Genomic DNA, 27,236 nt, shown 5'->3' with positions numbered 1-27,236 from the left:
TTTTAAGGTTAAATCATCTTTATTCTGGATGAAGTTGCTGGAGAGTTCCATGGCTTTTTTTTTTTTTTTTTTTTTTAACAGTATACATTTTCACATACATTTTAATTTTAACCCCTAAATGCAAAATGACAAACATCTTAATTGAAGAATCTGAGTAACTTAAAAGTTATGCTGGAAAAGACAACTGGAGACACACAGCCCTGACAGTTTGTAGGAGAGGGATTGCAATAAATTAAAACATGTCCAAGTTTTCAATTAAAGAAAATATAAAGAGACACCAGGTTATACTGCAAAAAAAAAGACTTAATTAAAATCAAACTTTTATACAGAAAGAAATATTTCAAGTATAAGCTAAGGGATACACAATCACAGGGAAGAACACCGACTTGACATCTGTCCACCACAGTTATTGTCATCCTCCACAAGAACAATAAGGATACCTCTGTTCACAAAAAAAAACATCATTGCTAAAGTTGGCTATTCAGAATCCTGCATAAAAAAATACTAATGGAAAGATAAGTGGAAGGAAAAAAAAAACTGGTAGAAAACTCCACAAGCAACAGAAACAACCCTACAAGCTTTACAGACATGGTTTCATTTTTCAGAAGTTGGCACTTACCAACATGGTTAACAGTGCTGCTACCTTGTTTAATAAGTTTGGTACCACTGTACTTGATTGGCCAACAAACTCAACACATTTATAGTTCAGATGAAGAAAAGACACTAGAGCCACAGATGAAAGCAATGTGAAGCAACTCAGAAGAGCTCCGAGTGCATAGACTACATTAGCATACTTTACACTGGGTCAACATTTATTGATTCAAAATCCGTTTTGTTTTAAATCCTCAAATTATCACAATGCAATGGATCTAAAAAACAAGCTTCACCTTTTCAATTCAGTTATAATTTACTGCATTGTTCAATACATTTTGCACAAAGTAGCTGCCACTTTTAAATGGCACTGTACAGAGAGTACATACTTACCATGAGGTTTTCCTGTATGAAACAGATTTTTTATAGCGAGATCTGAGTCTAACTCATAATGAAAATATAGCTAATTTTACATTTTGAAACATTACCTTAGCAATATATACATTTAAAAAAAACATTTTGTGCAGTAGATCTCCAACATTTAGCTTAAATCGCATCAGTTTTCCAGCAAAGATTTAAAAAAAAACTGTGGGAGACATTGATAGACAGCAAAGCTACCTTAAAACCTCTGCTGCAGTCAACATGCTGCTGTTTAAAGGGTCAAATAGGTTTTCCAGTTAAACACAGATGCACCGTCTGAAACGAAGCAACATGCACTGAATGTGCCGGTGTAAATTCACAGCTCATGAAATGTGCTTCTTTTGTCACAGAAAATTTGGATTTTTTTTTCTTTCTTTGAGTCAAACCCACTTTTGCCAAGAAAATGTTCAAAACATAAATGCATTTTTTTTTTCAACATCAGACTAGTTTGCGGTCATGTCTCTGTGCTATGAATGAGGCGTTTGATTTTGTTTTTTTTTTGGTTGCGCTCTAATTTAATGCTCTGCTGCATCCAGTCACTGGAATGCCCTCTCATCTCCACTGACTGAGTGGAAAAATGATGATCTCCATCTCCTTTGGACCTTCCTGCTCCCGTTTCTAAGGCAACTAGTTTAATGCCATGGTAACCTGTTCTTTTTGATATTTTTATCTTTTTGTGATGTTCAGAAAAGATTAACGCGTCATCAACGTTCTGAGCACCTTGCTCTGTCAGGGACCAGATGTCTTGGGCAGGTCTTGATTCTCGGCCAAGTGGAGCTTTTGTCTGAGCAAAGACGCATTAAGGATTCACACAGAATCGCTTTGAAGTGCAAATTGAATTAAAATACACTTTCCAATTAATGGCATGCTGGTGATGCCATTAATATACAAGCTTTCAAGAAGGAAAAGGATACATTGAGGTGCTGAGCTCCTCCAGCTGTGGAAACAAAACAGTAAATAGATGAGAATTGAACAAACAGCTAAAAATAGAATATTATATTGTACTTCAGGGCCGTCCTTTCTAAATCTGATCAGATTACATAACAGCCTGCACTTTGTGAGGCAATGTTTCCACTGAACTCCTGTTACCTGATCAGCGTTCACAAAAGCATATGATCATCTTCCTTTATCGACACAAATCCACTCAACAGCTCCAGCCAAAAATACTCCCCTAAGGCAAGGCGATTTGTCATATAATAAACTTTATAGAAGTAAATTTCTTCTACAAAATGGAAAAGCCACTTGACCTGCCTTCAGTTTGTAATACGATTTCTGCTCCAGGTGCCCACAGCAGCCTTCCTCCTTATCTAAAATGTCTTGTGTATTGCTTAAAAAAACTATTCAACAGGAAAAAAATAAAATTTACAGCTACATACACACACATATATATATATATATATATATATATATATATATATATATATATATATATATTATATATATATATATATACATATATATATATATATATATATATATATATATATATATATATATATATAGCAATGCAGAATAAAGTATTTTTGAACTCAACATCCACATCTCGTAATTTTTTTTTTCAATGCAATTCTTGCCAATTGAAATATATTCCTACTTTCAATTCTTTACGGTTAAAGTAAAGTCTGGACAGGGAAAAACATTTTCCAAAAATACAACAATTCCAGTGTGGGATTACATGCCAAAACAGGCTGAAGAGCCCAACAACAAGCTACCAATAGAAGCCGACTGCTGACAGAGAGGTTGTAAAACCATTTAGATTTTTTGGGAATCCTAAAAAATAAAAAAAAAAGTTTTTATATCTTCTGGTGATCAGGAAGACAAACGTGTCAGTCTTACCTGGCAGATTCTCTTCCCCATTCCAAAAAGTGTTGACATAGCTGTCTGATTATTGCAGCTGAACATTAGAGATAATCAGCTTCCCAGCTGCTTTTGGAAGAATGGGCTTTGCTTCGAGTGCTTATACTGATAATCCAGTAGACTCATATAAAAAAGTAAAGAATAAATAAATTCATCAGCGCAGCTTCCCTCTTCAAAAAATACAAAACAATAGAGTAGCATTGAATTTAAGTGCTTGTGGGATTTCTCTTTTGTGTTCGGTTAACATTACAAGCCATTTCTCCAACTCTGGTTGTATTTAACCGGAATACCCTGCGTTACAGTCCACTTCCTGTTTTCTGGTTTGTTTGCATCCAAATATAAATTACAACTGCACCTGAGTTCACATTAACTGAACAGAGACACAGGTTTTTAGACTGGCCAGCGATTGCTTTTTATTAGTTTGGATACGAGTTCGATTGCACGTTCACATCTCCTCAAATGAAGCAAACTTTCTAGATAAATAGACTAGATTTCTACTGAAATACACTACATAGGCTGGTGTGAGACTGGGATCAGATGGAAGCAAAAGTAAAAGTTGTGGATTACGTTTCCTGAGTTTGATTTGTAAGGGAGAAAAATATCAGAACTGACTGAACTCAGTTCTCATTGTGTTTCCCATTCAATCGGCTTTCTAAACACACATCTCGGTTCGAAACTGAATTTCTGAACTCTCTGCTGATCTGACTCATGCTTACGTTGCACAGCAGGTGTTCCAGGTTGAGATCGGAAGCACCCTTCCTCTGATCCTCGGAAAGCTCCTCCACGTGGCTGTCGAGGCTGAAGTGCAGCCGTGCCAGTTTCTCCTGCATCTCCCGCACGTGTTCCAGCTGCTCAAAGGAGCAAACCTTTCCTAGAAGTTGGACAGAGACTCAGCTTGACCTCTTATTTGTAGCAGTCAGAAGTATTTCCATGACCGGAGATTATTTAAGTAGCCGCACAGCTTCTTCTTGATTACAGCCTGATTCAGGTGACGAAGCTGTTATTTTTAAGCCTGTAACAGAATATTCCCCGAATGGGCTCCCACATGGAGGTTATCTTACCGAACGCCTGTAATTTGCCTGAGTGGAAGTCATTGAGGAGGTTCAGGAGGCCTCCTTCCATCTCTCTCACATCCGAGACATCTGTAAGAAAGGAGTGCTGCAGGGGGGGAGACTGGACCACTTTACTGGGCCCTGCCGGCTGCGGCGCCTTGGGTTTCTCCCTGTGTGGTCTAACGGACCAAAAAAAAAAAAAAAAGAATGTCATTTTCTCAGATTCCAAAGTTGGGTGTAACTGGTTAAGTAAAAAGATGCAAACCGTGTTGTCTTTGGTGGGGCTACTACAGGCGTGAACGCCTCTTTCGGCTGTCCCGGCGCTCCTATGGATCTCTTAAACTTGCTCCTGTTCTTGGGGGAGGGAGGCTGTGGCAGGCCGAGGGAGAAGGTGGCACTCTTGCTGGCAGGAAGGACGGAGAGCTTGCGGGGATTGATGGGTGGCGGAGGAGGCTGAGGGAGGGACACCTTTGGGCTGCGTTTCTTACGCTTGTCTTCCATGACAGCTCATTTGTGATTACTGCTTCCAGTGCAGGTAACACACACAGCCCAGCTGGCGTGCAGGACGGCCTGAAACAACAAAAGCAGGAAGCTGAAGAGCAGCAGTCCTCCTTCCCCCTTTCCTCTAGGAAGGACTTGGACTGTGCCAAAATTAGTACTGCAGAAGAAGAGTCTACCTCTGCACATTAGGGGTTGATTTAATTAGCCAAGAGTAAAGCATTCCAGCAAATCTCAAATTACATTTAGGCAAAAGGGTCTGTTTATGCATTTTTTCCTTTTTTACTCACAAAGAAAATAATCCTCCAAGAATTTTTATGTTTTCATAATAAATGGCACAAAAAAAAAATAGGACAAAAAGCTAAACTGCAGCAGTAGTGATTTTTTAATGCAACCATCTGATTGCAGTACTGGATATTTTAAGAGGCCTCTAACATGATCTACAGAGATGAGCCTTAATAGGATCTGGATGATGCATATGAGCACTTAGTGTTTTTTTTTAAAACAGGTTAAACTCCATCTGAACAGAGACAAGCCAAGGTTTTGTGTTGCGTTACATGGATTGTGATGGTGAAGTTAATCCAACTACCAAACCTCACCACAGCTCCAAATTCATCTTGATTTAAAGTGTTAAAAGCTTTTCATTTTCCCTGACTGGCTCTGATTGTAAATTAGCAGGTCAACTACCTAGAAAAAAAAGCTTCAATTTTTATCAGTACAAATTTAAAAATTAGGAACCCCCACTATTCCCATTAATAAACCACAATGTGTTTTATCTGTGCTTCTTAAAATATGCAGATGTTTAATTAAAGATGTGATTCAAGACTACAAAGTCTTATTTGTTTTCTCTACAGGAGTCACCATGTCAGAACTCAAAGAAAACAAATATGTTTATAACACTGGTTATGTTTTATATGAATTTTGCTATGGCTTTTGGAGCTAGGATATAAACAGTGGCTGACAAAAGGCTAAACGTGATCATACGGAGGGCTCTTTAAGAAAGCAATGCTCCTGATAGTCTTAGGCTTTTGTGGGCCCCCTGCTGGTGGGAGGAGCGCTACACAGCCACTTTGCTCACTTCTGCCTTTGGCCGGCTTCAAATGATAGTTGTAACTTCTAATATTTATTTCTTAAAGTCTGAGAAGATATTTTAATTTAATTCATGTTCAAAACAGCGTGCTATTTTTTTAAAGGTAAACAGTACTACATTACTGGGATTGTGACCTCACTACGCGCCTAGTATCTAATCACAGCGGACGATATCAGTGTCAGGTCGCCTTCAAATGCGGTCCAAAGATGGCCACTAGTAATAAACAAAGGGAACTTTGTGCGCTGAAATTCTCATTTCGATGCGGTACATCTGGACTATAACAATAATAAATGAGAAACAATGTATGGACAGCAGAGTGAGTTGCGTGCTGGTAAGTTCTGAGTGGCAGAAGACGCGTAAACGGGTTTATGATCCACAGACTGACACAAATAAGACCTACCGAATCAATTACGCACCACAGAGCCTGCCGGCTGGGCTCGGTGTCGCATTTCTCCTCCTCCTCTGCGACTGAAACCGTCTCAGGACACTTTGTACTAATTAACCTCTTGAAATCACGATGGAGGAAAATGATCTGTCCAGCAGCTGTGAAGTGTGAAATTACTGATGAGATGCAACGCGCGACATCGTCGACGCGGAGCCGGGGAGCTGCGGTCTATATCCGTCTTAAAGGGCCAGCACGCCCCGGTGTGGCACGGAATTCTGCGATCGTCCCAGGAGGTGACTCAAGAGGGCGCTGTTCGTTTTCTCACCTGTTCCCAAAACTCCACTGACGCGCAGTACCTTGGAAAAATGATCATACACTTAAACGTTTTGCACATTTCTACTGGGATTTTTATGTGATGACTGAAACAAAGAAGTGAAAAATGTAAAGTGGAGATACATTTTATACAAATGAAGCAAAATAACCCACTTTTGCTGAGAAAACCATAGATGAAATCCATGGCAACAAATCTCCTTTACAGGCACAAATCAAAAATTCAAAATGAGAAATAATCAGCATCATGTCAGGATAGGCTTCAAAACAAATTGAAAAAAACTTATTGTCCTTTTATTTTTTAAACAAAAATCTGTACAAGAATATTTTGCTTGTACAGACAATTCCAAAATGAGTCATGGTGATTGCAGTATTATGATGTTGGACTGTTTTTCTTCAGCCCAACAGAGCTACTCAGAGCTGATGGGAGGATGGATGGAGATAAACATTGGGGCAATTCTGGAAGAAAACCTGCTAGATTATGCAAAATACTTGAGGCCGGGACAGAGACTTATCATCTAGGAGGAAGATAGTAAACATACAACCAGATCTATAAAACCATGGCTTAGATTGAAGCTTATTCATGTATTTAAATGGCCTAAATATTGGACATAATACAGTTTAGAATCTGTGACATAATTTTAAAATTGTTGTTCACAGGTCTTCTGTTTAGGACTAATCAGATTGATTGAGTTTGGATTATTTGCTAAAACCTATCAGACCCAAATACATCTTTCTTAAAATCTACAAAGCTGGTAGAAACACACCTCGATATGCAGATATTTTTCAGAGTAACTTGTTAAGAAAACCATAGCACAACTGTAACCTTTTCAATTTTCAGGCGCTAACAGGCTTTAAAAATTGCTAATAAACCCATACGATCTTCAACAATGTCCTCGAAATCAGAGGAACTTCATCTGATTCTGTCCCCACTTTGTCCCATTAATGCTGTTCAATCTACTCTTCCATATTTAAAGTTAGGAATCAATAAATATGAAACACTTTTTAAAGTAATACAAAAATATTTATTTTTCTTATGGCAGTTCAGAACAAAACTGACACAAATCTGGATTGTAGAAAAAATACAGAACTCTTAGGCATGTTTATCTTGTTCCAAAGCAAGCGTGACCAACGACAACTGGAGCTTTAGCTGACTTTCTGGTCCGATGAGCTGTTTGAGAACGAGTACGCCTTTCCTAGGACTATTCTGTCTCTGAGGAGCTTGAAGAAGGCGTAGTAGTTGCTGAAGAGAATCAGGGCCAGCGATATCGTCTGATGCCACTTTTCCGAGCAAATGAGCGAGTAGAGCTGGTAAAAAATCATGGCACCTTCGAGGATGATGAGTATGTTTAATATTCGTAAAGGCTTGTTGAAGAAAAACTAGGGGGGAGAAAAATGGGACAGGTTAGTGTTGAAATGTGTAAATTCACATTTTGTCACATTTAGCCTCAAATGTCTCAATATTTTATGGCAGTTTTACATGATACACCAACAGGAAGTTGCAGAGAATTGTTAAATCAAAGGAAAACGCTTCAACATTTTTTTATGTGAGAGGCAGATCAGAGTTGACACAAACATTGATAGAGATAGACAGAAGATAAACATAAGGGGAAAACATGTTAGAGGCTGCAGAAGACTTGAGCTTGAACAGCAGCAACACAATCAGATCTACATTTTCATGTTAGAATGGCCTAATCAAAACCTAAACCTATTTGAGAATTTGTTAAAATATTTGGAAGCTGTTGTTCAGGCACTATCCAATTAAATTAACCTTCAGCAATTTTGTGAAAAGAAAAACTGTACAAATTTCAGTCTCCTGTCCTGATGTCACTGATGTAGAGCGTATGCATATTTTTGCAAGATAATGTGGTTTCTTTTTGAAACTAAAATTAATGCAATATAAAATCTCTTTCGCCAGCAAGACTCACATAGAAGCGATAGTGGGAAACATCTGAAGGGACCGCAACGTTATAGTGACCCATGGCTTTATAGACATTCTTATTATGTTTCACTAGGACCCCCTGTGGCCACATATACTCTTCAGTCCATCTGTAAAAGGAAAACAAGACATAGCATTACTCATTAAGTCTAGAAATGAGTCTGAATTGAGGTAAATAACAAACAGGAGTACGCACATGTGCTGAAGGACATTGGAGCAGAGAGAGGGGTCAACTTTCTGCCAGCAGCCCAGGTGGCCGGCAGCTTTGTGAAGGAGGTCACAATATCGAGGCGGCAACAAGTGTCTCATGAGGATGACTGACGTGCTGACCGATACCAGTATGAAGAGCTCACAGGACCACCGCTTGTCTACATACTGAGTGCTCTAGAGAACCATACACACAAAGAAATATATCAACATTCTCGTGTCAAAGACTTACCGAGATTGAACAGAATCTTACCTTTACAAACCAGACGGGTACAAACGCCACATAGTACGCGCTGAGCATGGAGCTGACCAGCACTTCCTTCATCCTCCAGTTGAAGTCCATCTTCAGATACTCCACCTCTTTTCGAATGAGGTCAGGTGACAGGCAGCAGGCGTGGGTGGGCATGGCCTGGACTCCGTACAGCTGGCTGGTGTGCTGCTTCCACGTCTCTTTCAGCACGGTGAAGTAGTCCCTGCCGCGGCTCACGCTGCCGACCTCTTTGGAGCCGATGCTCGCTATCGGCGAGAGAGAACCCGCTCGACGGAAATCACAACTCAGCCGGAAGAACGGGATGTACATTCCAAATCTGCGGGAACCAACACCTACCGTTAGATATTTGAAATGTTTCGGTTTCACAGCGATAATACTATCAAAAGGGATTTAAGAGAGGAAAAACGTTAGAAATTGAGGAGAAGGAAAATAATAGTCAAGGATTTAAATCACTATTTGCTGGAGCAGAAAACATGGAGATTTATATTCAGCCAATAAAGTGATTGTTCTGGTCTACAGAAACAGACCTTCTGAAGATTTTTTGTTGCAAAACACCAATCCAGACTCCAATTTCTCTGAATTCCTGACCTATTTTTAGTTGATGCATTTCTAGGTTTCCCAAAGATTAACAGCAGTTATTTATCAGTGATCATTTTTTAAAAGCACTTTCAAATGTCTTTGAAATAAAACATGAAATAAAAGTAGTTTTAAAATTGTCACAACATTTCTTAAGGGTTTTGGAACACGTGTGCATTTATGTTAACAAAGGTAACATGTCAAAATGTAATTTATTCATATATAGCACTAATGACTGTTAGTGTTGACCTCATGTATAATTAGAGATAAGCTCAAACATAGTATGGTGAGATATAACGTACTTTTTTAATATATATTTATCTGCAATTGTTCTTGCTGTCTGCAAATCAAATTGTTTCCTGGTGACAATAAAGCTTAACTAATCTAAGCTAAACAAAACTGTAAATTCCTTTACTTTAACAAATATTAACTATTTTTGAAAGGACATTTAAAACCTTTGTAAACATCATAAATGTGCATAGGTATGGTATAAATGCTTAAATAACAAGCCAGTAAAGGCTTTAAATGAGAGAAAATGTTGAATTTCTGAATTCAACATTCAGGAAGTCTTTTATTTTGTAGAGCCAGAAGTACCTTTGTTTGTAAAGAGCTAATTAGGGGTAAAGTCTTTTGAAATTACTTACTTGTTTATCACTGAAATCATTTTCAGAAAAAAATAATGTGATAATTATGAGGCCACACACAAAAAAATGAACAGACAGCTACAGATGAATACTACCCAATGCATCAATGAACACCACTGTCAAATAAATCAAATGTATTAACACATCAAGTATGGAGTCCGGAAAAATTTCCACTCATCTAAATGAAGATAAAAACTGAATCATTGATATTGAGTTCTGCTATTCTGTCCCTGTTTAATTTGCTTTTAGCAACATTTAAACCAGTGACAATATGAGTTGTTGTTAAAGCAACATTAACTCTCAGAGTTATTCTGGCCAGAAGCTAAATATGTCAGAGGATATTTCCAAATTCTGTGAATTTGGAAATATTCAGAGACATTTTACCTTTTACACTGAAAAGGTAATCGAAAGTAATAAAGAGCCATCAAAAATGAAAGGAGCTAACTGTTAAATCATTCAGCATCTATTTCAGACTTCATCAAGCTATTAATATTTAACTCATTCTTTTCAATAATTTACATGAAGAAATTCAATATGATACTTAGGAGATAATAACAAACACTGTAGGGAAACAAAGCTTGAAAGCCAATACTTGGCCCCTCAAATCACCCAGAAACATTTTGGGTGAACTAGAGTTACTTAATAGTTACATGGATTAAAACTCGTAATGACAGAAAAAAGCAGCTGGAGCATCAATGTGGAAAACACAGAACTCAACTTATTGCTTCAGATGAATACAGAATCAAGGAAACTGTTAAGTCATAGTTTTCACTCATATTAAACTCCAACCTACAGGTCTGAAATTTTAAGGTTTCTTTCTTCTTTTTATTCTTTTCTTTAGAATACTTACGGGTAGCAAAGGAAAAGCAGGCTGAGGACAGAGTAGGTTCTGAACAGATAAATGAGGGCGCGACAAAGACTCCAGCCTGTCAGCGTTAGCACTGCAAACCGGGCCATCACTAAAAATATTGAGTGGGGGAAGGAGAGTTTCCCACTCTGTGACGCCTGCAGGAAAAGAAAACCATAGTCAGACATAAGCAGAGTTATGCTCAGAAGAAACTAATGTTTGTACAACAGCAACTATTAACCACATCAATGCTAACATGGACACTGTTATCATCCTCCACAAAACAACAAACTTACCTCTTTAACAATTGCTGCAATCAGCCTTCTTGCCAGTATGATAATTGTGAACACCAGGATGTTATAATCAATAAGATGAAAATTCTGCAAATAACAACACTGATTAATTATTATCACAAAACTACTTGTTTGTTATTTTACATCTGCAGTTTCATTTTTAAGTTTTGAGGTTTTACATTTCTTGCACAAGTCAAACTGGAGATTCTTCAGGTGAACAACATAGAAGTTTGAGATCTCCGGAATGTAATTTGTGCGTACTGACCAGAGATGTGTGTGAGGGAGGGTGTGACGGTGGATACCACCACACAGTCTTGTAGATGTTGACATAGTGGACAAACAGGGCGATCAGGTGGCAGAAGAAGAGGTGAAGCTCAAACAACACGTTTCGATCCATGGACAGCTCGGGGATCTTGCAGTGCTTGAGGGGAACAACAGTCTGAGCGGCAAGCGGGGGGCTGGACATGCAGGTCCCAGAACCGTTTCTGCAGGCAAAACCTGAGCGTTAAAAAGTAATCATACCACTTGAACACCTGGACTGCATCCTGCATTTGTGTTCAGAAGCCCTCGGTCAATGTTTTATAGAACCAGCTTTTATGGATTTTAGGGCTTTTCTCTACCAGGAACTGTAATTATACTGGAGTGTCTGTGAAAATGTGTACCTCAGATTCGTAAAACGATTTAAATCTGGACTTTGACAGGGCCATTTCAACACATGAATATTCTAAGTAAATCTGGCTGTGTGATCGGGATCATAGTGTGGCTGAAAGGTGAACCTCCTCCCCAGTTTCAAATTTTAGCAACTTCTAACAGGTTTACTATGTTTTTACCTCTGTTCATCTTCTGACCAACTACTGAGTCGCTCCTGCGAATATGATCCCTGCAACGTAATGTTTCTACCCCCATGTTGAAGTATGCAGATGTTTTTTTTTCTTAAGATGATGAAGGAGCGTAAAGTAGTTTGGCATAATGGACAGATCAATGTGGATTGTGCCTTTAAATAAGTAAACAATGGTTACTGGAATCCCTGCATGCATTGCAGCTAATGAGAAACCTGACTTCCCATCGACTTTCCTTAAATTTTTTCTTGCCACTTTTGTCAAGTGAACAACTAGTAGTCAACCTATCAACAAATTCTCCAACCTGAGTGGTAGTTCTCTGCAGCTCATTCAGATGTATAACTGGTCTTTTCGCTCCGATTAATATTCTCCTTGCCCAAACTTGTCTGTCAAGCTGAAAAGTTGTGTCTTGAACAGCTGAAATTGAGCCACAGTCTTTCCATATCACTTTAAAAAGTGATACTGAAAGCTTGAGATCTGATCCCGACCTTAAACTTCTACACAACTTCGTCCCGGAGCTGGCTGCTGCTCTTTGGTCTGCATGACACTGTTCGCAACCAAACCTCAGAGTCTTTCACCAAATAGCCGGATTTACAGAGAGCGTGAATGTGAACTATACTTTCTAATATATGACATCCAAAACACACTAAAAATTATTTAATGGTATCAGAGTACACAGACATGACACACTTCTCCAAAAAATTATCCTTTACTTTAAAAGTATATGCTTCGCAAAGTGAGTCTAACATCCTAATAAAGTGCATTGAACTTTGCTTTTGTGATGTAGAAAAACTTTTGCAAAGTAGTGTGCAGTTTTTCAGTTGGCAGGCGCTGAACTGCGCAGCACAGATGAGGCGAGAAGATAAAACAGGACACTTGCCTTGCACGGTTTCGCACCCCGGTGACTGGAGAGCTGGTGGTGTGGTTGCCATTGCTGACGGAGCCTGGATCACTGCTTAACGGAGGTCTGCAGTAGGTGGTCCGATTCGTCCCTCTCCTTCCACCGGCCATCGCAAAGACACCCACTGCTCACCTTTATGCTTCCTGTCGAGCTGCGTGGTCTCTCCCTCTCTTTTCTTGCACCTTGTTCACATTAAGACAGTGAATCAGTTGTAGTACACTGAAAGGAAGCAATCGTGCAGAATCTGCAGCTTATACATTTTTTGAAATCATACATTTATTTTTAATTGTGAGTAGATTCTATCATGTCATGCATAATTTCATGGTAATACATTGCTCAGCGGTTGCATCAAATAGAGCCAAAACAAACACAACCTTACAACCTAAAGGGAATCAATGCCATGATAAGCACATGAAAATATCCAACAAAACTGAATAACAAGAAATATTTCATGCAAAATAAGCATGCATGGAGCCCCATGTTGGTGATGCAAAACAAGTTCATTCAAGCTGCATATCATCCCAAATTTGGCTGCAGCTTTTGCGGAAGTTGTCATTACAAGTTAGCAACGCAGCTACAACTGCTGTTTTTCTGCTTTGAAAATACACCACGAGTCGTTTGCATTTGAGAGCAGTAGATCAAGAGGGGGGGGCAACATGGATCACAACAATGAGGCCCCCTGTCCTTCCGCCAAGACCACGCTTGATTAAATATCAAGATTCAGGCCTAAGCTAACAGAAAGCTAACAGGCTAGCAGGCTACTATCCAGGTAAACAGACCACGGAGGAAAATATGCGCTTACCGCTGCGGGTGGTCAGTAGGAAGCTCGCCTGTTTAACTGATAACGGGCTAAATTGTCAGAAGATTTCTCAAAACAGTGGCTGTTATTGCACTGAGCCCAGCCAGGACACTCATTGTTGATGTGAAGCAAGTCGCTGGTGGGTGGAGGCGCGGATATTGAATGTGGGAGGAGAGTTATTTAAAGGGACATTCAGACACTTCTCTGTCTCTCTCGGAAATTTAATGCAACGCCAATATGTGCCAATTAAAATACCAAATATTAGAAAATAAGTTATTTCAGTAATACATAGATACATGGACAATTATAGATACCGGTTGGAATAATTCTGTATTATGCTGCTGTGCGTTCCACCTTTATGCCAGAAACACCAGAGCAGGAAATGCTGTTTTCCCTGAAGTGAGCCTTTTCAGTGCTGAGTTTTTGGATTCTTGTTTCCAATAAATTCTTATACATTGTAGAACTGTTTCTAAATTCACCAGTTTTTGCAACATTCTTGACATTTTGAGAGCAAAGCAGTGACTTGGTTGCTTTTTTTTTTTAGATTCTATCCATCCAGGTTGTTGACAAATTCTCATGCTTTGTAGAATTGTTTCTAAATTTAGATTTTTGCAACGTTCTTGACATTTTGAGTACAAAGCAGTAGCTTGGCTGGCTTGAATTATCTGCACTTTTCAAATAATGCTGAATTTGGCTGACAGTTTTCCAATCAGTACATCCACATGGAATCAGGAAAAAGCTGACATTGTTGTAATAAACTGCAGCTTTGATAAACACAACCAGTTTGGCTTAATAAACTCAATAAAAATCTGACAAGGGATTCAGTTTAGGAATTAAAAATCTCCATGCTTCCATATTTGTCCATTTTTTCTCTGTACCTGAAAAATACTTTCAAGACCTATGAGCCCTCTAAAAACTAATCACACCAAGGTGTGCATGTACAAAGCTGAGAAAATGTTCTCCTTTACACGTCTTTTTGCTTTTCAAACTTGAGATAACATGAATGGAACAATTTTCAATTGAGTTTCAAAATCAGACCACTATCCAACCAAATTTGACAGTGCTTAAAATAGAACAAATGCCAATTGTCTCATCCTTTGCAGAAACCACCAGAGGAATTTGTGATGGTTGTCAAAAACTTTACTGTAGATTAATTTCAGCCACATTATAGTGTTTCTATGCATGAAAGAAAAATGTCAGTATTAGAGAATAATCTGAACTTTGACTATACCACTCCAGAAGTGAGCTTGCCGTTATGAACTCCATGTTTGTGCTGCTAGAACAGTGGTGCCAAAAGTTGGTCCTTGAGGGCCAGCATCCTGCATGTTTTAGTTCTCTCCCTGGTGGCAGAAACAACCTTCTCAGCATGTCAATGTTCTTCTTAGGCCTTCTAATGAGCCATCACTGGATCCAGGTGCACTGAACCAGGAAGAGAACTAAAACATGCAGGATGCCGGCCCTCAAGGACCAACTTTGGGCACCACTGTGCTAGAAAATTGAATGATGCGTCCGATACTAAAATGCTTTCACATCCTAAGCATTTCTGTGATAAAATGGAGGAAAAGCAAAGGCAAATACTCTCACAACTGACAACATCTAGCTATCAAGAGTCTTTAAAGAAAACACAACTGATAAATAAAAAATGTTTATTTTCAGATTGTTTCTTTTTTTAGTATACAAAACATGATTAGATGAGTTGTAAAACACTTTTGAAAAGTTAGTCGTCCCCCAAAGTTTGGATTCAAATGAAAAAAATTAAATAAAAAAAAAAAAGCCACTCCAAGCTTCCACAACACTTCTTCAAGCACCTCGTTCATAGAAGAGGTGAAAAACGGCCATCAAACCAGACTCATCCACTTGGACAGCATTTGGTCCAAGTAGCCCTTCACAGGAACCCTGCACGGTCTCAGTTTGCAGGGAGTTTCAAATGGACCTGCCGAGTACAGCAACAACAGTCAGCAAACTTCATTAAACATCAAAACCTGATTTTGTTCTTTTCCAACTGACCTTACGGGCCTGAGCTGCTGGAGTTGAATCTATCAACTGCACCAACACAGTTCTGATAACCTAAGAGGAGAAAAAGAAATGAGATCCAGAACGCACAAATGTCCAAGTACACCAAGTGAGCAACAAAACATGCAAAACTAATTTTATACTAAATAAAAAGTATCATGCAACTCGAGCTGAAGAGTTTTTGCCCATTAATGGAATGTTTTAAGGCTTTGAGTGCAGCTACTCATTTTCATTAAACTACATTCTACAGAAATAACCAAGATGGATATAAGTATTGAGTGGAATGAAACAATTATCGGTTTTATTTGAGCAAGAGTTGCATCACAACCACATGATTGTTTTGTGCGTCTTAATTTTGCTCGGAATAAACTACTGAATATCACAGCATAATTTTGTACTTTAATGGTTTTGATGTTTTGGATGACTTGCATTACTTAAACATGTTTTGCACAGAAAATAAAATAAAAACAGAACAAATAAATCTAATAAATGAGTGTTGGGGTTAGTTTTACCTTCTTGTGGCGACCTTTAGGCTTTTAGAATCCTCTCCTCTGCGATATTTTTCTTTTATAAAAAGCAGCCAGCATGACTTTGCATCAAAGTCAAGTAAGATCCCTGCAAGCTTGATTTGGGGAATACTGTTGAAATTCAGTCATTTTCAAGTGGCTGGAGATACATTGCGCTCTTGAGAGCTCTGAGAGATACACTAACTAAAGATTAATGACAATACATGTTAAAGCACTGCATCATTGTCAAGTCAAACATGAATTTGGCAGCACATAATCTCAGGTAATGAGCTTTATTATGTTTTTTTTTTTTTAAACGTGACATTACAAGTGCCATTTAGTTTGGATAAACAGACGAAGAGCGTAAAGTCATTGGAGGGGAAAAAAAACAAATGCTGCCCTTTTTTGTATTTTTCAAATTGCGGTCAGGTTAAACGTGTAAACATACAAGCTTGATCAGCATTGGAGAGCCATTGAGGACCATTTTCACAAAGTGAAGATAATCCTTTGGTACAATAAAGGCAAAAATACCAAGTTTAGATTGATTAAAATGAAACTAGAAACTTTATTGAAACACGCACTGCAGAAAAACATTTTGGGATATGTTTAGTATCCTATTTAGTCAAAAAGGTACACAAGCATTAAGCATTTTGGAGACGGCACGACTTAAACCATACACAGTTATCCTAAGGTTATGTACAAAATATTGAGGTGGCTGCAGCCTTGTATCCTTCAAACTTAACAAGAAATTATATCAGTATAATTTTGTACGTTATAGAATGGCTTAATATACAAATTGTAAAGGTGGCAGAAAGACGGATTTCTATATTTTAGGAGAAAATTAGATTGGCAATGTTGAATACAATAATGAGACTTTTGATGCAGATCAAAATATCTTAAGGCTGTGTTTAAATTTGTTTTAGGTATATATAAAGTTACACTGAAGCATTAAGAGCATTAATGTCCAGTCATGAAGGACTTTTGAGAAATGCAGCCTATATGGTAAGAGTTTAATCGCCACAATCACAGTTTAAAGTTAATCATTAACTGAAAGAGCCATCAAATATCACTAAAATATCACTTTTTCCATTTGTTAAGTTTATGTAACCAATTCCTTACTACGCAACTGAAACATTTAAATGGAAACAGATAAACAATGGAAAAAAAAACCCTCTGCTCCTCTCGTTTCTTATCTGGTACTCTGATACATCCAACAAAATGTCTCTAAGTTTTAAAAAAAGATAAACATAAAATAAACCGTTAAAAAAAGGGGGAACAAACGAGAAGGGAAATTACTTTTTGAAAAGTTAAGCCTGTTACAATCGGGAGACAGTTGCCATAGCAACTCTCTACCGGTAGTTGTTCAGTATCTGACGTATGGATGCTCCCTGTATGAACCCTTGGACTGCCGCGTCGGGGGAGCTTTGCCTCCGGCCCCGGAGCCGGACCACGAGTTATCCCATTCACCCTGACCTACAAACAGGACACACACACACACACACACACACCAAAGCAGTTAACCTTCACAGCGTCACACACAGGAGCACTTTGACTGGAGTGGTTCGGTAGTACAGAGAAGCGTACCGTAGCTCTCATATGACGGATCCTGGGCTTCACCGTGTCCATAATCGTAGTATTCCGTGTCGCTGAAAGCAAAAATTAAGAAATCAGAAAACACATTCAAGGGGAAAAAAAGTATGAAAAACTCTTCAATTTGACTTACGCTGGAGCAGGCTGCTGACTGTAATAGCTATCATATCCCTCGTAAGAAGGCTCTGCGTAAGATTCCTCATATGAACCCTAAATGGGGAAAAAATTGTACGTTTAATAAGAGACATTGCCATCAAAATAAGCCTTTATTCACTTTGCCGCTTACATATTCGTCGTAAGGTTCAGGTTTGGGCTGTGACCCTGAAGGACCTGCTTGATGGGACAGGGCTGCGGCAGGGAGCATCCTTTGAGCTCCGCTTGCAGGCGGCCTGGAGCGGCCAGAGGACCCTCCTCTAGCTGCAGCAGAGGGTGGTCCGCCCCTACCAGCCGGAGCCCCTCTGGGCGCGTTTCCTCGAGACATTCCGCCACGGGGAGTTCCTCCACGCATCCCTCCTCTGAGATTTCCACGTGGCATCCCTCGTCCCCTAGAAAATATATATATTTTTGTAATTTTTTTTTATACATGTATAAAACTTGACTAACATCTTTTAACTATGAATTTTCAAACTTCCACTCACCTTGGGCCTCCTGCACCAGGTGGTCCACCTCTGCCCCGTCCAAGGCCACCTCGTCCCCTTCCAGAACCATCTTGGGATCCATTCAGGAATTGAGGGTCCATGTAGGGGTCATGCTCACCAGGCTCCTGTAGTTAAATTAGAAAAGTTTATAAGCATACACAATTGTGCATTAAAAGCAGATTAAGGTTAATGGGATAAAAGATTTCACTAACCGGGATGAGGAACTTCTTGACTTCATCCATGGCGTGAGCCATGCGCAGATAGTTTTCTGGTATGGGTGCTGTAACCTCAATGAACACATGCAGCTCCATGGCCAGGTGAGCGTATTTCGACTCACCGCCCTTCCTAAGTTCTTCCTCCTGGAAAATAACGTAAATAGTTTATATATGTTACATCCTCTGAACTGAGCTGCAAAGGTAGAAAAAAATTGTTCTATGCAGAAACCTTATTCTTGTCTCTCATCGAGCCTTTCCCCAAAACTGAAATCTTTGCCCCCGTCTCTTCCTGGAGTCTTTTGATTGTGCTGCCCTGAGGCCCCAAGAGCTTCCCGACAAAGTTGACCTGCAGAATAACGACAATATCATTCAGCAGCATGTCAATGCAATATTAACTCGTACATTTTTTGTCCATTAACACAGCATTATTAAGATGTAGTAACTGTAGAACTGCTCATGCAGAAACAGACACATGCACGACAGGAACACTGAAGCTGCAGTTCCAGTGGAAGAGGTTATGGAAGAAGCAGAGCACAAGGATTCATCTGAGATGGAGGACAGGCCACTTAAAGACATGCTCAAGACTTTTGATCCCACCTCTTCTCCTTTCTGCCAGATTTTTTAGTGTTGAAATTTAAAACAACAAGTAAAGCTACACGATGTAACATTAATAAAAATTTTTTTTTGCATATTTGTTGGAGCTTTCACCATGTCGCATAACATGCCAGACCAGCACTTTCAGACTTAAGCTACTCATCTTCAGATTATTCTTACATTGGCATCATGATAGTTACAACAGTAAGATATATGCTTAGTGCATTTTATTTCAATTATCTCAACATACAACATAGGTTTCAGAAGAACCAATTATTTTTTTTATCCAATCAATTTTGGAAAACTGAAGTCTTTTAAATGCCTAAAGCTGAGCATCTGAATTGTATGGCCTTGCAAAGAAACCCTGCAGCAGCAGCTGATGCATACCCTGGGATACTGCTTGGTTGGAATGAGCACTCGCTCCTTTAGTTTCATAGTTTTGGTGGCAAACAGGTCCAGGTAAGTCTCCTTCTCTGGTGTCTTCTTAGTTTCTCCTTTCTGGATCCTCTCAATCTCTGCAATAAAGAATTATAGTTTTGGCATAAATTAAAATGCATACACATCTAAAATACATTCATCAATTTTCAAACACCCCTGTCCCTCGTGGGCTCAGTTGCCCTGTGACAGACTGACAGGTCGCCAGTCTGTCACAGGGCAACAAAAAGATAGAAAAAAAAACAACAAACGCTCACTCACTCCTAAGAGAGACCAATTAACCCGACAGTCATGTTTTTGGACCGTAGGAGGAAGCCGGAGTAGCGGAGAGAACCCACGCGTGCACAGGGAGGACATGCAAACTCCGTGCAGAAAGACCCCGGGCCGGGACTCAAACCCAGGACCTTTTCTGCAAGTCAACTGCTCCACTGTGCAGCCCCCCATCTAAAATACAAAATAAACTACACCTCATATGTAGTCTGTGAAGGGCTGTGGTTCTTATCGTGATGCAATAATTACAATGAGCTAATCGATTGCTACACAAATGTTTCATTTAATCAAGTTTCATTGCATCTCATATGGCTCGCAGAAACAAGTTGAACATATTAATCCAGAGGAGGGGTCTGACCCAACTGTCCACCAACCACGTGTCTTAATGCGCCATTGTTCAGGCCTGGCCGCGAAAGACAAGCTGGTGTCAAAATAACTACATAAAACACATTTTTTCCCTTCAGCATAACACAAGAAATAATCACATTACCAGCAGTGATTAGCTTCATGGCGTGTGTAAACGATGAATCCAGGCTGTCCTTCTCGGCCAGGAGCTCAGGGAGGTATTTAGTGTCTTCCATTTTGATTTTCTTTCTTTGCTAAGGCTCGACTATGGCGGACTCGCTGATGCTTGGCTTTCTTGCAGTCGTTGGAAGCAAAACTGACTCGCTATTTGTTTACTCAGTTAAGTGCGTTTATTTAGCTTATTTTGTCTTTGAAAATGATCTTGGTGTGGAAAAATATTAGCAGACTGCGAAGCGGCGACCCCGGCCGGTGTGTCTCCTCACCAGACAAAGGAGGGATGGCGCAGCAGCATTTGAGAGGAAAGGGAGGAAGTGACGTCATTGGGACATCCGCTTGCGTCCCGCTTCCTTTTTATTTTAGTTTTTTTAATCATTTTACTTTGAGGGCTTCCCCTCCCCAAACCATTATTGAGTAACAGTGTGTTTATTTTTATATTATAAGTATAACAATTCCGTGAAAGAGTGATGTATACTCTTTACTTATAAACATTTTTTACTCGACATTTCATTTGCTGATAATGATCAACATAGGAGTCAAATTATTTTTATACGTTTTTAATTTTTTATCTTTAATAAAGCTGCCGATTAAAATATTTTGGAAAGAATATTACAATAACGGAATAGAAGAATACCAAAATTATATATATATATATAAAAAAAAAAAAATTCCCTTCTCACCCACCGCGGGTGGTTCTTATCCTCTGAGCTCGGGTCCTCTACCAGAGGCCTGGGAGCTTGAGGGTTCTGCGCAGTATCTTGGCTGTGCCAAGGACTGCACATTTCTGGACTGAGATGTCTGATGTTGTTCCTGGGATCTGTTGTAGCCACTGCTCCAGTTTGGGGGTTACTGCCCCGAGGGCCCCGATGACCACAGGCACCACTGTGGTCTTCACCTTCCAGGCCCTCTCCAGTTCCTCCCTGAGGCCCTGGTATTTCTCTAGTTTCTCGTGCTCCTTTTTCCTGATGTTGCAATCACTTGGTATTGCTACATCTACCACAACGGCTTTCCTCTGATGTTTATCCACTACGACAATGTCTGGTTGGTTCGCCATTACCATTTTGTCTGTCTGGATCTGGAAGTCCCACAGGATCTTAGCTCTGGCGTTCTCCACCACCTTTGGGGGTGTTTCCCACTTTGATCTCGGGGTCCAGTCCATATTCTGCACAGATGTTTCTGTACACTATGCCTGCCACTTGGTTATGTCGCTCCATGTACGCTTTCCCTGCCAGTATCTTGCACCCTGTGGTGCAAGGGGCCTCCTTGCACAACCTACACCTTGGGTCTTGTCTGGTGTGGTAGATCTGGGCCTCTATTGCTCTGGTGTTTAGGGCCTGTTCCTGGGCTGCCAGGATGAGGGCCTCTGTGCTGTCCTTGAGTCCAGCTTTTTCCAGCCATTGGTAGGATTTACTGATATCAGCCACTTGGGTTATTTGCTGGTGGTACATCCCATGTAGGGGTTTGTCCTCCCATGATGGTATCTCTGGCACCTCAACCTCCGTTCCCTGTTGTCTGAGACATTCACTGAGCACATTGTCTGTTGAGGCTTTGTCCCTGATGTATTTATGGATCTTAGTTGTTTCGTCCTGGACAGTGGTTCTCACACTCACTAGTCCTCTGCCTCCTTCCTTGCGGCTCGTGTACAGTCTCAGGGTGCTGGATTTGGGATGGAACCCTCCATGCATGGTTAGTAGCTTTCTAGTCTTAATATCTGTGGCTTTTATCTCCTCCTTTGGCCAGCTAATTATTCCAGTAGGGTATCTGATTACTGGCAGGGCATAGCTGTTTATCGCACGGATTTTGTTCTTGCCATTGAGCTGGCTTCTCAGGACTTGCCTTATTCGTTGGAGATATTTAGCTGTGGCTCCTTTCCTTGTGACCTCATCGAGGTTGCCATTTGCTTGTGGTATACCTAGGTACTTGTAACTGTCCTCTATGTCTGCTATTGTTCCTTCTGGGAGTGAGACCCCTTCTGTGTGGATGACCTTCCCCTCTTTGTGACCAGCCGACCACACTTCTCTAGTCCGAATGACATTCCCAATGTCAGTGCTGTAGATCCTGGTGGTGTGGATCAGTGAGTCGATGTCTCGCTCACACTTGGCGTACAGCTTGATGTCATCCATGTAGAGTAGGTGACTGATATTGGCCCCATTTTTGAGTCTGTATCCGTAGCCAGTCTTGTTGATAACTTGGCTGAGGGGGTTCAGGCCTATGCAGAACAGTAGCGGGGACAGAGCATCTCCTTGGTATATGCCACATTTGATGGACACTTGTGCAAGTGGTTTGCAGTTGGCTTCAAGGGTGGTTTTCCACAGCCTCATCGAGTTTGCAATGAAGGCTCTCAGAATCCTGTTGATGTTATACATCTCTAAGCATTCAATGATCCAAGTATGCGGCATTGAGTCATAGGCTTTCTTGTAATCGATCCAAGCCATGCACAGGTTGGTGTGTCGGGTTTTGCAGTCTCGGGCAACTGTGCGGTCTACGAGGAGTTGGTGTTTGGCTCCTCTGGTATTTACACCGATACCCTTCTGTGCCGTGCTCATGTGTTTATCCATGTGTTTGCTTATCTTGGCCGCTATGATGCCTGACATAAGCTTCCAGGTTGTGGAGAGGCAGGTTATTGGTCGGTAGTTGGGTGGGACTGGACCCTTTGATGGATCCTTCTGGATTAGGATTGTCCGCCCTTCAGTTAACCATTCAGGGTGAGTCCCACTTTGTAGCAGCTGGTTCATTTGGGCTGCCAGTCGCTCATGGAGAGCAGTGAGTTTCTTTAGCCAGTAGGCATGGATCATGTCAGGCCCTGGTGCTGCCAGTTTTCATACCTGAGACTCTTTCTTGGACATCTGTCACAGTGATGGTTACCGGGCTTGCTCAGGGAGGTTGCTGTGGTCCTCTCGTAGAGAGATCAGCCACTGTGCATTGCTGTTGGGGACGCCTCCCTTTCCCATATGCCTTTCCAGTATTGTTCCGTCTCCAGCCTTGGTGGGTCTGCTCTGTTGTTATTGTTACCCTGCCATTGAGAGTACACCTTAGCTGGTTGAGTGGAGAAGAGCCGGTTAATCCTTCTGGATTCATTCTCCCCTTGTGTATCTCTTTAGGCGGCTGGACAAGGCTTGGAGCCTCTGTTTGGCAGTCTCGAGTGCTTCAGGTATGGGCATCTGCCTGTACTTTCTGGGTACTGGTCTTTTCATTGCACCCTTGTGGAGCTCTGACAGTTGGCTCATTCCCTTCTTGTTACCTTGATTTTAGCCTCTAACCGTCTATTTCCATGGTGGGTATTGGGTCTCATGGTTGCTCTTATAGCCAAGTATCTCAAGGATCACTGATGCTGAGTTGTAGATCAGCTCATTGGTTTCTGTTATGGTGTTGGTAGGGATCGTTCTCATGTACTTCACTCAGCCGTTGTAATTGGCGCCGGGAGGCCTGGTTGTCATTCGGGTCATGATTCTCTCTCTCAGGTCAGCAGCTGTCTCGTTCAGCTCTGTTTCGCTCATTGGGGCCGTGTATCCCCTCACTGGGTGGGGACTTGTAGTTAAGTCCCCACAGTCCTGACATCCGGGTTCCTCCCTTTTGCCGTAGCATTTGTGTTGTATCTCGTCAATCTCAAGTTGTGATAGCAGTTGCCGTTTGCGGATGTTGGAACACTGAGCTACTAGTTGTTTAGCGCTTAGTGTTGACTGGGGATGTCGAAGTAACCATTCCTTCCCCAGTCTTTGCATGTAACCCTCTGACTAGGGTTACTTGAGTAGTAGCATTCCAACAGATCCACATTTTCATCTCTCGCCCATTTCCGTCTTGTTCCAGTAGCCCATTTGTCATCAAGGTGCTCTGGTTCCCCAACACCTGACGCAGACCTTGTTGGCCGGGCGACGTCTGAGCCGGCATGTTACAACTTAGTATCTCTCATGGTATAGGTAGGCAGTAGCTTGAAGGGTCTTGCCTAAGGACCCAGACTGGATTCGAACCCTGCCCTCTCGGGTGATATACTGATGCCTTATGTATTGAGCTATCCAGTCAGCTATATATATATATATATATATATATATATATATATATATATATATATATATATATATATATATATATATATATATATATATATATATATATATATATATATATATATATATATAAAGAAAGTAATTACTTAATTTAAGGCATCCATAGTCATTACATGAAACTACAAATCATTTATTGATACTTAGGCAGTTCATCTGTTATTCCAATGATACCACCAACAAATGCATTAAAATGTAATTTTCAACTTTCATTATAACCCATGTCCCCATAATTTGTTTATCTAGAGATATTTTTTCTTAGTGTAAAGTTTTGCATTACATTTCACAAGACAGTATTCTTTAATTAAATGAATTTTCAACAGGCCTAATTAGTAAACAGTTCATCAACGGCAGTAAACTTGATTTTGCTAGTTAACGATAAGAGTATGAAGTAAAACAAAAATCAAAATGATGTGCATATGTAGACTGAACAGTCCCAATGAACCAGGAGTGTTGTCTGTCCTCAGAAGTATCTTCAAATATCAATGATGGCAAATATTTCTGGTTTTACTTTATCGTGGATCTGCATTGCTGAGTATGTTATAGCTTTCACTTCGGTTCCCTTGGAAAACAAAAAGCAAAACACAAAGAGCATAACAGGATCAATTAGGTTTATTCTAACTTTTACTGGATACATTAAAAGTGATATATAGATATGTAAAAATCTCCTCTCCTCTGTGTCCTACCTGTGGATGTTTTGCCAGAGAAAATTCTTCACCCCATCTTTAATTAGCATTAGAAACAATACGAGTCAAACACACAGTACCAAGTAGTCTTCATCCAAAAATCAGTAAAACCTAAGCTCTGTTTGGAATTATTGCATCGATTACACATGGTCTGTTTTTGAACAGCATAAAGTTGACAAATACATTTTCAATAACAAGAAAAAAATACATGACTCTTCTTAAAAAATACCACTAAGTTGATTCCATGAAAAAATAACTGACATAAAACTATTTAAAAAAAACTAACAATTGTATCGAAAATACGATTAATAATTTAATCAAATATGACAAAACTTACCCAATGGATCGAATCTTGAAATGCATTCTGTCAATGGACACCACTTTGATTTCCTGATGAACAGGCACAACAGATTTAAGCACAAAACAACACAAAAAATAGCTAGTGAAATTATCAGGTTCCTTAAGAAAGATCAAAGAAATATTCTAACAAGAATGATTTAAAGGAAAGAAAAGAATTAATAAAAAAAAATAATAATTAAGTTTCAATAATAAATCAAATAGCAACAAGTAGCCAGCTGACCCACCCTGGGGACAAAGAAGAGATCTGCACAAAACTTGTATAACCAGTCATCTAAGAAATGGAAGAGAAGAGACTCCATGTCTTCACCTTTAGAAAAAGAAGAATACAAACAGTGTTCAGCTTTATTGATTGTGAAACATCACAAATAAGCTGATTAAAACAGAAGTTAATATCTTTGTTTTATCCTTTAAATCATGTTTCCAAACATATAGTTGTTCGGACATTTTGTAGAGAAATGGAACACCACCATGCCTCCCTACAGGTGGGTAATTTGTAGGGGTTTTTTTTGGTTTCTTTTTTTTACACCAAACAGAAGTTTGGTGTAAAATAGGATGACCAGATCATCCCATTTCCAATATGCTTGTTGGATTGGTTTTATCAAGATTTTCTTTAAAAATATTTCCATCTTGCTCCCCTACCCCAGGGCAATCGTTCAACATTGCTGCAGACATCTTGAAGCCAGCTTTCTTCTTATATTGTATTTATACTTTCTTTCTTTTATCCTGGTATGGCAATCATTGCATATTTTCCCCATTTGATGATGAATATCTTGCTATGTTCCTTGGTATTGTCTGACACTTTTCAGTCTTCTTCCATCTCCTGACTGAAACATTTATTTCATGGAACATATATCTTTTTTCATTTTATGAAACAGTTTTTTACTATTTTGCATTGGTATGCCACATGAAACTCAAAGAACAACAAGCTTTCTGCTGATTTCTCACCTTCTGATTCCACTTCAACAGTATCAATGGGTTCCACAGTTTCTGTGTCCGTCATGTAGCCAAACATTCCCATCGCACACTGCTCAAAAGCTTCCTCCAAGGAGTCTCCCCAGGAGTGAATTCTGGAAAAATATAAATACATGGGACAATTAAACTGGTCATTCGACACAAGGCAGACACTCATTTATTAACGCAGGAGACAAAACACTCACTGCACATCTGCTGTATGATCCAGATCTGAAATAAAACATGAGGTATGAGTTTAATGAACTGCAGTTGCCGGGGTAAGCAGTTGTAGCCACTGTATTAAACGAGGTATGTTTAATACCTCGTTCAGGTAACATGCTTAATTTAAGATGTTTTAACATTCTTTTTTTTGTATCTAAATCCAGTGTAAATTACTACAAACAAAACTTGGTTTATTTACCTCACGGAAAAAGCTAAGCTACCAGCATTTTTTCGTGATTATTCCTGACTTACATTCATATTTCTTGTTGATAGGAGGATATTTTGATTTAATAGCTTTCTGTTCCTTTGTGAGGTCGAGCTGACGGTCATCCATTGAAGCTGGGAGTTGATCTAAACATAAAAATTATAATTATTTGTAGACAACGTGTCAAAAGAGCTAAAACAGATAGCGTTGCATTCAATGTCTGAACCATTCGTCTCGTAAATTTAAGAAGCGCACAAACTGTTGAAAATAAATCGGAGAAAACAAACGATGATCATCAGATATACTGTACTGCTGTTAATCCTAATATAAAAATCATATTAAGATTTAGTAAAAGCAGAAAAAGAGCACCTTATCGGAAAAATCCTTAGAATTTGTTGATGATAGGAAGATAGGTCTTCGAAAGATTTA

At 39.7% G+C, this 27,236-nt stretch overlaps 4 protein-coding genes across 6 annotated transcripts; all 4 read right to left on the bottom strand.

Moving 5' to 3' along the window:
- Positions 1–47: 47 nt before the first annotated feature.
- Positions 48–6,138, bottom strand: ccdc28b (coiled-coil domain containing 28B). 2 transcript variants are annotated; one of them, XM_055038152.1, is made up of 6 exons: positions 5,909–6,138; positions 4,186–4,490; positions 3,930–4,099; positions 3,585–3,739; positions 1,926–1,948; positions 48–1,795 (listed from the first exon to the last, which is right to left on the bottom strand). In XM_055038152.1, exons 2-6 carry the CDS (start codon positions 4,419–4,421, stop codon positions 1,741–1,743), a joined length of 639 nt encoding a protein of 212 aa, XP_054894127.1. In that variant the 5' UTR covers positions 4,422–4,490; positions 5,909–6,138; the 3' UTR covers positions 48–1,740. The 2 variants fall into 2 exon arrangements, with proteins under 2 accessions (XP_054894127.1, XP_054894128.1); XM_055038153.1 differs by having other exon boundaries at positions 5,925–6,138.
- Positions 6,139–7,225: 1,087 nt separating this feature from the next.
- tmem39b (transmembrane protein 39B) lies at positions 7,226–13,690 on the bottom strand. Its single transcript, XM_055038927.1, has 9 exons — positions 13,543–13,690; positions 12,720–12,922; positions 11,266–11,485; positions 11,004–11,087; positions 10,711–10,865; positions 8,623–8,956; positions 8,359–8,546; positions 8,152–8,272; positions 7,226–7,603 (listed from the first exon to the last, which is right to left on the bottom strand). Exons 2-9 carry the CDS (start codon positions 12,848–12,850, stop codon positions 7,370–7,372), a joined length of 1,467 nt encoding a protein of 488 aa, XP_054894902.1. The 5' UTR covers positions 12,851–12,922; positions 13,543–13,690; the 3' UTR covers positions 7,226–7,369.
- Positions 13,691–15,171: 1,481 nt separating this feature from the next.
- Positions 15,172–20,639, bottom strand: khdrbs1a (KH domain containing, RNA binding, signal transduction associated 1a). 2 transcript variants are annotated; one of them, XM_055038651.1, is made up of 10 exons: positions 20,291–20,639; positions 19,483–19,610; positions 18,731–18,847; positions 18,499–18,645; positions 18,287–18,411; positions 17,935–18,193; positions 17,782–17,858; positions 17,643–17,704; positions 15,547–17,531; positions 15,172–15,472 (listed from the first exon to the last, which is right to left on the bottom strand). In XM_055038651.1, the coding sequence occupies exons 1-9, from the start codon at positions 20,379–20,381 to the stop codon at positions 17,422–17,424; spliced, it is 1,116 nt and encodes a 371-aa protein (XP_054894626.1). In that variant the 5' UTR covers positions 20,382–20,639; the 3' UTR covers positions 15,172–15,472; positions 15,547–17,421. The 2 variants fall into 2 exon arrangements, with proteins under 2 accessions (XP_054894626.1, XP_054894627.1); XM_055038652.1 differs by lacking the exon at positions 15,172–15,472 and having other exon boundaries at positions 15,547–15,606; positions 17,355–17,531.
- Positions 20,640–24,500: 3,861 nt separating this feature from the next.
- Positions 24,501–27,022, bottom strand: zbtb8os (zinc finger and BTB domain containing 8 opposite strand). The gene is made up of 7 exons (XM_055038498.1): positions 26,855–27,022; positions 26,587–26,611; positions 26,375–26,496; positions 25,654–25,736; positions 25,407–25,459; positions 25,070–25,106; positions 24,501–24,945 (listed from the first exon to the last, which is right to left on the bottom strand). The coding sequence occupies exons 1-7, from the start codon at positions 26,934–26,936 to the stop codon at positions 24,859–24,861; spliced, it is 489 nt and encodes a 162-aa protein (XP_054894473.1). The 5' UTR covers positions 26,937–27,022; the 3' UTR covers positions 24,501–24,858.
- Positions 27,023–27,236: the final 214 nt, after the last annotated feature.

The sequence above is a fragment of the Poeciliopsis prolifica genome, unplaced genomic scaffold (genome assembly GCF_027474105.1).
Source record: "Poeciliopsis prolifica strain line A6 unplaced genomic scaffold, Auburn_PproV2 SCAFFOLD013, whole genome shotgun sequence".
NCBI lineage: Eukaryota > Metazoa > Chordata > Actinopteri > Cyprinodontiformes > Poeciliidae > Poeciliopsis > Poeciliopsis prolifica.
This window is presented reverse-complemented; position numbering and strand designations above follow the sequence as displayed.